The sequence below is a fragment of the Schistocerca serialis genome, chromosome 6 (genome assembly GCF_023864345.2).
Source record: "Schistocerca serialis cubense isolate TAMUIC-IGC-003099 chromosome 6, iqSchSeri2.2, whole genome shotgun sequence".
Taxonomy (NCBI): Eukaryota; Metazoa; Arthropoda; class Insecta; order Orthoptera; family Acrididae; genus Schistocerca; species Schistocerca serialis.
Genome location: NC_064643.1, coordinates 564,263,061 through 564,273,402, shown reverse-complemented (window position 1 = coordinate 564,273,402; position 10,342 = coordinate 564,263,061). Strand labels below are relative to the sequence as shown.

General features: G+C 44.5%; 1 protein-coding gene across 1 annotated transcript; it reads right to left on the bottom strand.

Annotated features, from left to right (window-relative positions):
• Positions 1-2,726: 2,726 nt before the first annotated feature.
• On the bottom strand, positions 2,727-4,674 carry LOC126484988 (uncharacterized). The gene is made up of 2 exons (XM_050108594.1): positions 4,416-4,674; positions 2,727-3,432 (listed from the first exon to the last, which is right to left on the bottom strand). Exons 1-2 carry the CDS (start codon positions 4,529-4,531, stop codon positions 2,727-2,729), a joined length of 822 nt encoding a protein of 273 aa, XP_049964551.1. The 5' UTR covers positions 4,532-4,674.
• Between the last annotated feature and the right edge of the window lie 5,668 nt (positions 4,675-10,342).

Here is a 10,342-nt window from a genome sequence, read left to right as displayed (position 1 = left end):
AGGCGCTTCAGTCCCGAACCGCGCTGCTGTTACCGTCGCAGGTTCGAATCCTGCCTCGGGCATGGATGTGTGTGATGTCCTTAGGTTAGTTAGGTTTAAGTAGTTCTAAGTTCTAGGGGTATGATGACCTCAGATGTTGAGTCCCATAGTGCTCAGAGCCATTTGAACCATTTGCCGTATGGCGGGCGATAGTCAGGTTGGTATCCCACCACAGTCCGAGGCATCTCCAGAAATGTCTTTGCTTGTCACGGGAGCTCAGTTAGATGCGGAACTCAACACTGAAAATAATTTTACTCCAGTCAATGAAATTCCAGGCCGAAGACGCGACTGGAGACGCCCCCGACACTGGTAGGATACCGACCTGCCTGCCCCCCCCCCCCCCACCTCATCCCCCCCCCAACCCCCGCCATAGGGTCAGACAACCAGGAGTTTTGGTTTGGGGAGCAATTTCTTTTCATAGCAGGACCCTTTTGATTGTCATCCGCAGCACCGTTACAGCACAGCGATACTTCGACGATATTCTGTCTCCAGTTTTGTTGTCCTTTACGGCAAACCATCCTCGCCGTACATTTCAGGAAGATAATGCCAGCCCACACACGGTGAGAGTTTCTACTGATTGTCTTTGTGTTGGAAAATACCGACAAGATGAACGGACACGATGACAGACATGTTTTAAGATGTCAGGGAATAACTACTGTGGTACTAGATGCATTATTTACCAAATAATATTTAGCAGGCAATACGTACGGGCTGTTTTTCACTGTTAAAAATCTAATTTTCTGAAAACGGTTTCATAAATTAATGTTCTCGTCTAGCCACGCTGTACGATTTTTCGTTGTCGGGGTTTACAACACCTAAATCATTTTTCGCTTTTGCATATCTGGCCTCTTTCTTTTCTGTTTTAGAGAACACTCATAGGAAAATTGTCGGTCTCCTCATGAGACCTTTGTAATGTGTAATGAAAGAAAGCAAACAGTAAAGACTTGGAGACACAAAACACCAAATCCACAAATTATACGAGGGGTGTTCAGTAAGTAACGTCTTGCCGCGTCAATAACATCCCTATCATCCACACACGGCTTCCCGCATGGTCCATCTTTCATTTGCAAACTGATGGAAGTTGGAAGGTGCGAGACCTAATTTGTATTGTGGATGTATTGTGGATGCGGAAGGATAGACCAATGAGGTTTTGTGAGCCCCTCTCCGGTGCGCAGACTGTAGTGGGGTCTTGCGTTGTCATAGAGAAGAAGTACCTCGTTTAGAGTTTTGTGGCGACGAATACACTGAAGTCGTTTCTTCAGTATCCTGGGGTAGCAAAATGCACCACACAGTTTATCGTTGCACCACGACGGAGGATAACAAACATAGTAACCCCTTCAAATGGTTCAAATGGCTCTGAGCACTACGGGACTTAACTGCTGAGGTCATCAGTCCCCTAGAACTTAGGACTACTTAAATCTAACGAACCTAAGGACATCACACACATCCGAGGCAGGATTCGAACCTGCGACCGTAGCAGTCCCGCGGTTCCGGAGTGAAGAGCCTGTTAGGCTGCGAGTAACGCAGCGGACACATGGACACATGGACGAGTATGTCAGCTCTGCTAACAGAGATGTCCAGTTGCACATCGAAGTATTTTTGATTGTGATCCGTCGATCTCCGTGAATGAGTGTGTCTCCGCATGTTTCAACATTGCAAGAGTCACAGGTATGTGTGTGTGTGTGTGTGTGTGTGTGTCGGACCGGCACCCGTAAGATCGCACAGGTTTGCACGACTTTGCGATGACGATAGACGCCTCACCCAGTGACTCGTCGTGCTTTTGATCACTGTCCTATTCCACAGGCATTCCGCAATGCTCTGGTTTCAGCCAAAAGAAACTCAGTTACAGTTCTCTGCTTGGAATGCAGACGCCATTTTGAAGGTTACATATAGCGCTGCCATCTATCGGAATTTTATGAAACTATATGGGCTGCAGCGGGAGTATTCCACGAACTCTCACAATAAGGCTAGGCGCGCACTGGCGATTTTCCGTCGCGCGATTTATTTGTCGCAAGAATGAAACACAGTGGCTCGAATAGGAGCGCGCGCACGTACGACAAAAAAGTAGCGGCGATTTAAAAGACGCAACCGTCCCTATTTCACGCGCGACGCGATTGTCGCAGGTGTGGAATGATTCACAGGCACTGGAATGGGCCCGCGCGCACTAGCGACGCGATTTCTCAGTCGGTCGCTCTCGCTCTGTGTTGCATACACACAAGTTCAGTGCGCCAGCAGCATGTCTGATAACGGGAGTTGCGCTACGGATGACATTGTAGGTTGTGTTGTCGATTCAGAAAGACTAATTGCAGAAGTAGAAAAGCGACCAGCTCTCTACAACAGGAAATTAAAAGAATACAGTGATCGCAATTTGAAAGAGCAACTATGGGGAGAAGTATGCTGCAACCTAATTCAGAACTAGACTGAACTGCCTGGACCAGAAAAGACTAACAAAGGTATTTCATGGTTCACTTATTTTATTCATTCATGTAGACATCACAGTTACAACAATTTAAATTTTTTCATATTGCCAGGATACTGATCCTTGTGGAGTCACAAAGTAGTTTGCAAAATAATCCCGTATCTGTATACCACACGCATCAGCTCTTATTCCTACAGGCTCACAGGCTTTCAGAAGGCATTCGTACGACTCGTCCTCAGTTCGTACACCGTCATTTCGTCTTACGAAATTATGCAGAATACAACATGCTTTTATGATTGTCTGAAAAACCAACATCCACATCCATAGGTCGATGAAATATTCTCCATTTGTTAGCCAAAATCCCCAAAGTGCATTCCACCATTCTTCGAGCACGACAATGTCTATAATTAAAAACACGCTGTTTCACTGTCAGGTTTTTCCTCGAGTACGGCCGCAGAATATGTCTAGACAGTGCAAATGCTTCATCTCCTACAAAATTAAAAGGTTGAGGCTCTCCTTCCTCGTCTTGTGGTAATTTTTGAGGATTTGGAATGTTTAACTGATTAGATTTCAGTTTTTGATAGAAGTTGGATTTCTTGAACACATTAGAATCCCCATTGGCTCCGTACGAGCCCACGTCTATCACAGTGAAACAATAGTCAGCGTCCACTACGGTCAAAAGTATTGTCGAAAAATAATTTTTGTAATTATAAAACTCTGAGCCACTGTCAGCAGGCTTCTTCAGTCTCACATGTTTCCCATCCACAGCACCAATGCAATTTGGAAAGTCAGTTCTGTCTAAAAACTGTTTGGCAATAATCTTCCAATCATCTTCAGTTTTTTCTGCCATATGAATAGGCTTTAGACATTGCCACAACTGCTCGCATGTATCCTTCACAATTTCTCTGATTGTAGTGGCCCCCAGTAGATATTCGTAGTGTAATGAGCGAAAGCTATTTCCAGTCGCAAGGTATCTGGAAGAAATAATATTCAGTAACAGCATTAATATTTACTCATAGAAGTATTAAGGTAAATACTTACAATAAATTATATACAGTGATAATTTCATTTATGACAGGTAAAGAAATTCAAAGGAAGTGGAAAAATCTGAAGGACTGCTTCGCGAGAGAACTGGCATCACAGAAAAAATCGTCGTCTGGCGAGGCTGCAAGAAAACGGAGGAAATATCTATACTTCGATGCAATGTTATTTCTGCTCCCTCAGATGGAAGACAGACCGACCACCAGCAACATCGAAATCATGCCCAGTAGCACAGGAAACAAGGAAGTAGTTTCTCCCCCCAGTTTGTCTTCACAAAACAGCAACGATACTGCACAGAGCAAAAAAGTACGACATCCTACGAAAAGAGAGGCCAAGAAGGTTACGTCCTACGAGGAATCTCTCTTAAATATATTACAAGACAGACAAAAAGAAGAAGTTAACGAGGATAAGAATTTTGCATTAATGCTTGTCCCCATGCTGGCGAAGTTAAACGAAGAACAGAAACATTACGCGAAAATAGAAATACTGAATGTGATGAGGAATGCCAGATATTATCAGCTTTCACCGATTTTTCCACAGCATCCGAACATGTGCTATAACACAACTCAAGCGACTTATAACACCACTCAAGCAACTTATTCTCCAGCATCTTCATTCGTTCAACCGTATTCTTCAAATGTCCTAAATGAAACGGAACCTCCACAAAATTTGTTCGTGTGCCCCTCTCCAGACAACCGCAACAAGACCACAGAAACCTCTATGCGCAACATGGTTTTGCAGTTCTCTCATGAAACAAGATCGCCAGTTTCGACTTGCAGTAGTGATTTTCTTGATGTATCTGATCAGTAATGTAAAATGGCAACAACAATTGTTGAATGAAACGATTCTCTTGATGTATCTAATCAATAATGTAAAAGGGCAATAAAAACTGTTGAATGAAATAATGTGTGCTCACCTCAAAGTCACTGATAAGCGCTCCTCAGGTGGTATACACTTCCTCCATGTCGTATCTTGTTTTGTTATATTCGGTCCTACTGTCTGAAGCAGTGTATCAAAACTATTCTTACTCATTCGATAGTATTGAAAGAATTTATTTGGGTGATTTTGTAACTCTTCGTGTAATTTGTAAAACTGCCCTTTCACTAGTCTTTGACTTACAATCGGATGCACCCAGTAACGACATTTGCGCTGTTTTCTCGCTCTTTTTCGTAGTAAAAGCGCCACCAAACAAGCTGTTTCGATGAAATCCATGCTGGTACTGAGAGTAGTTGCGATTTTCATGCCGCTGTGTGCGCACCACAATGTACTTCCGCGACAGCGATTGTTCAGTCGCGCCGACTGAAAAATCGCCTGTGCGCGCCTAGCTTAAATTACACATTTTTCAGCCGAAAACATTACTTGTTGAACTCTCCTCGTAACATAGATGAGTAAGAACAGTGTAATTTCTGATGTAAGCGGGCGACGATACCGTCCTCCCAACGTTGACGCTGGCATCCTCTTGCGTTGTGGTTTCCGCCATTTGCAATTCATTGTGGAATGTTTTACGTATCGTTCCGTCAAGTGAGAACAGACCTTTATAGCCGGCTGCGTTAACGCCACTGCTAGACGTCTGGCGCTCTCGTATTGTATTCAACAGGTTCATAAAACTTTGGCTCTTCGCTTCTCGAAATCGCTTGAGGGGCACGTCGTACCAAAGCAGCATTCGTTACATTTTAAGTGCTTACTTACTTTCCCTTTCTGGTAAAAAGGAGTCACACTTTTCATCTTCGCAAGCGCTACACCATTTACGGTGATATTTAAAACACCTTCCTGAGAACAAGATTCGTCCATGTTTTGGCATACTTGTGGGGGATTAGGTGTCTGGACAGCTCCGTAACTGCACTTACAGAATGGGATTTTCACTCTGCGGCGGAGTGTGCGCTGATATGAAACTTCCTGGAAGATTAAAGCTGTGTGCCGGACGGAGACTCGGATTCGCGACCTTTGCCTTTCGCGGGTAAGTGCTCCACCATCTGAGCTATCCAAGCACGACTCACGCCCCGTCCTCACAGCTTTACTTCCGCCAGCACTTGCCCGCGAAAGGCAAAGGTCCCGGGTTCGAGTCTCGGTCCGGCACACAGTTTTAATCTGCCAGGAAGTTTCGAGATTAAATTTGTTCTGCAGCTTGAGACTGTTCTTAATCTATTAACGGTTCTTCTAGTAGTGTGGGATAGGTGGTAACTGCAGCTAATTTCTCTTGCATAGGAGCACTTTCTTGCCACAATAAAACACGTCTAACATCGGGCTTGACGTCTAAAGGTAACGTCTGCCGAAAAAACTTTTCCTGGATATACAGCATGGGAAGTGCGGTGTTTAAATTGAGGAAGGGGGGGGGCGGGGGGGGGGTACCTACTACATCGGAATTTGCGTCGGCACAGAAAAACACTCTTCCTGTGTGCAACAGAATTAAATGCAAATTGTTGTATGGGAAGAATCACTGATTCTACTTATAAAATTAATCAAATTATTTCTCCCAAAAACATGTCAGCTCAAAAACAATGATATCAGGATACCATCTACTTGAATTATAGACCGAACTAACGATCACGAAAATGTTTATTTCCAAAGATAAGTTTGGATAGTGATAAGTACATCGATTGATAAACTCAACTAACATACAATGAGTAAAATTAATTAGGGTTGGTAAAGTGGAGAAAGGCTTTCTGCAAAGTGGAGAAAGGCTTTCTGCGACTTTCCCCTTGATGAAATGAACTGATAACAGAATCTAGCAACCTCACTGGTTGGTGGCCCCCTAAACTTACGAGTACCACGGCTCTCGCTGTAAAAAAACGCCTCAGCTTTACACATGAACAAAGTGCTGTGGGAAATCTCTGCCTAAGCTGCGAGGATCTCACCAGCATCCACCACAAGCTGCAAGACAGCTGATATAACGCGCAGAGCGTTGTCTCAGAAGTAATCTCGAACGGACAGCTTGCTACTACGGAACCCGTAGCTGGCGTCTTCACTCGACTGCTCTGATGGCCTAAGTCTCCTTTTTCTACGACACCGACTGTCGAAGTCCTTACTCACCGGCTCCCGCGGCCGTAGTGTTTTTACTGCACGCCGCCCACATGCGAAGTGTCTTTACGTTCGCTCCGTAAAATTTCCAAAGTACTCCACGTGGAGGAGTCAGAAAAATATGTTAGAACACTAATGTGAGCGTTGTTCCGCGTCTCCGCGCCAGCCGCACGCGTTTGGCACGAGAAAATCCCCCTCTATACAATTCAGAAGCAACACTTCTAACATGGCATAGCGCGTACCCGTCTGTATCTTTTCCAAAGACCTTGTAAAAAATAACTAGACTCACTGATGGCGCTGCAGTCGCGGGACAATTTGAACCTTCGGCTGGACGCCATTATAGTGGTGTGTTGTGTAGTATTGTTGTTTATGAAGATCCTGATTCAACGTTGTATATTTGTTGGGGCGTCATACAGTATTTGTTACTCGTAATTCTACTGTCTGTACATGCCAATCAAAAGAAGTACAATGGTGAAGAGTTACGCAGCGATTAATTGTACAAATAAATTCGAGAAAGCAACGAATAATACATTTCACAGGTGTGTGAATATTTTAAGTTGTTTCGTATGTCAGTGCACTTGCTTAATAAATGCTTTTGTAACACGGTATTAGCATAATGTCTGTGCATCTATTTGCAGGTTTCCTTTCTCAAAACCACAGCTGTTACAAAAATGGTTACACGCTGTCAGGAGGCAAGATTTCCGACCGACAGAATACCATTTTATATGTTCTGATCATTTTGAAGAAAGTTGGCTGATCGGTAGTGTTTTCATGGTCTAGGTTAGGTTGAAACTTGATGATTTGGTCGTGTGTTGCCAAAGCACTATGCCATATGTAACGCACTTCTCGTCATAAAATCTAAAGCAAGGTAGTATCAGAAAATATCTATTAATATAGTGGGCAAATCTTTGAGTATTTTGATGCATTTTGCGTACATCTATCGTAAATGAACTACGAAAAATGCTAGGGATCCAGTACATAAATTTTAGCTACAGCTGATTCCATGTAGTACGTAAGATAAATTCATTAACAGTGACTAGTTGCTGTTTGTTCATAAATTAAAAAGTATATTGTAGTAAAGCATTTAAATGAGGCATTATGTTTGCGACCTAACTCAAGGGAAGGCATTTTATAACCAAAAGCGATGTATAAACATTCGAACTCCGCGCGTCAGTTTACCACTCTAATGGCCGCCGCCCAGCTATTCAATTTGTCCGCTCTTCACAGTCGACCACTCGTGCGGTTGTGGGGGCCTGATCTTTTCAGAGAATTGCTGGCGAGAGACGATGCTTTCCTAAAAGTTCTTGTAGCCGACAGTTCCCACGGCGGACGCCGCAGAGCCACCCCCACCCCACATCACTCTGACCTACATTCGCTTCTCTTTTAACAGCGTTTTTTTCTCGTGAGCAGTCGCCCAGCCTAGGACACGGGGCGTGCCGTCGCCCTTACACTTCAGGAATGTTCGCCCTCTGTTCAGACCTTAAAATTTCGCAGGCAACGCTCTGCAGGCGTCCCAGGCCCCATTTGACAAAATCCGCCCAGCACAACAGAATATCTCCGCACTGTACTGGCCGCCCGAAAGGCGCCATGGTAATGCAGACCTCATACTGTGCCAGACGCTACGGTGGTCCTCACCCATCCGTCCAGCGAGCCCTTGTTGCTTTTAGCAACAGGAATGCCACAGTAAATTGCCATTGGCTGGCCACTTACATAAAATATGGGCGAGCTTGTCACACAGTGAGCAAATTAAGATCCTCACCCTAAAATCTTTGTAAAAACATTTGACATGGCACAGAACTTTAAAACTTCAACCACATTCGTCCGAGTGTTGCCTAAAAGAGATGGCAGGTCCGCTGGCAAGTCAGCCGCGGCCCGCTGGTCTCAAGTGACAAATTGCAGATATATAATTGTACATCACGTTGTCAAAATGTGTGTGAATTTCTAAGGGACCAAACTGCTGAGGTCATCGGTCCCTAGACTTACACCCTACTTAAACTAACTTATGCTAAGAGCAACACACACACCCATAACCGAGGGAGGACTCGAAACTCCGACAGTACATCGAGTGTTTTGGGTGTTCAATCTTCTTCTTCCATTCTATTTTTCCCACCACACTGCTTCTTATGGGTGGCTGTACAATGCCGGCAAAGGGTTAGATCTCTGGGTTGATATGAGGCAGCCCGTGACCAAGCGGACTGACCTGTTTAAGGCGAGGTTGCAGTTAGCCAGAGGAGCTGCGGATTTGTTCCCCACGTAGAACTTTAACTCCCACATATTTTGGCATTGACGTTGACATTGTTGTGCTCTTCCGTTGTGATTTCCGCCATTTTCAATGCCTTGTGGAATGATTTTACGTTCTGTTCTGTCACGTACGAATCGACCAATACATCCGGTTGCACTAACCCATTATTACAGGTATTTGAAATCCACCATAGTTACTATTAAAATGCGTATTCGTTTGACCATACGAGTTTGGTATCATTCATTTAAAAATCGTCAGTGGGCTGGAACGAAGTATCTTTATAATCTGGGTTTGTTTCGAGATCTAAGAACAGTTCGTTTCAAAGGATACTGAAGTGTGATTTCTATTCACAGCTTTTTCGTCTGACATCGGTTTCCACTTTGAAGTGTCATCTGCATTTACATTTTCAAGGTGTTCCTGCGTTAGCAACTGAAGCTTTGCCATAATTTCGCTTTGGCGTGCGACACTACAAATGTACTGACTTAAAACATGACAAAATATTGTGCCTCTAATGTTAATACACAGTGCCATGGCTCACAAATCACTCCGAAACCTGGCCAGGTTGGCAGCACTGTCATGTTTACACGCGAGCAACGTGGAAGGGCTGGGAGGGGAGGCAGTAAGAAGTGTAACACTGTAATACAGGGCTATTACAAATGATTGAAGCGATTTCATAAATTCACTGTAGCTCCATTCATTGACATATGGTCACGACACACTACAGATACGTAGAAAAACTCATAAAGTTTTGTTCGGCTGAAGCCGCACCTCAGGTTTCTGCCGCCAGAGCGCTCGAGAGCGCAGTGAGACAAAATGGCGACAGGAGCCGAGAAAGCGTATGTCGTGCTTGAAATGCACTCACATCAGTCAGTCATAACAGTGCAACGACACTTCAGGACGAAGTTCAACAAAGATCCACCAACTGCTAACTCCATTCGGCGATGGTATGCGCAGTTTAAAGCTTCTGTATGCCTCTGTAAGGGGAAATCAACGGGTCGGCCTGCAGTGAGCGAAGAAACGGTTGAACGCGTGCGGGCAAGTTTCACGCGTAGCCCGCGGAAGTCGACGAATAAAGCAAGCAGGGAGCTAAACGTACCACAGCCGACGGTTTGGAAAATCTTACTGAAAAGGCTAAAGCAGAAGCCTTACCGTTTACAATTGCTACAAGCCCTGACACCCGATGACAAAGTAAAACGCTTTGAATTTTCGGCGCGGTTGCAACAGCTCATGGAAGAGGATGCTTTCAGTGCGAAACTTGTTTTCAGTGATGAAGCAACATTTTTTCTTAATGGTGAAGTGAACAGACACAATGTGCGAATCTGGGCGGAAGAGAATCCTGACGCATTCGTGTAGCAAATTCGCAATTCACCAAAAGTTAACGTGTTTTGCGCAATCTCACGGTTTAAAGTTTACGGCCCCTTTTTCTTCTGCGAAAAAAACGTTACAGGACACGTGTATCTGGACATGCTGGAAAATTGGCTCATGCCACAACTGGAGACCGACAGCGCCGACTTCATCTTTCAACAGGATGGTGCTCCACCGCACTTCCATCATGACGTTCGGCATTTCTTAAACAGGAGATT

Bases quoted from the DNA above. Each gene is read 5' to 3' on its own strand.
- LOC126484988 (XM_050108594.1), bottom strand. From the start codon at position 4,531: ATGAGTAAGAATAGTTTTGATACACTGCTTCAGACAGTAGGACCGAAT. The intron at 3,433-4,415 runs GTGAGCACACAT...TATTTCTTCCAG, and splicing joins CGCTTATCAGTGACTTTGAG to ATACCTTGCGACTGGAAATA.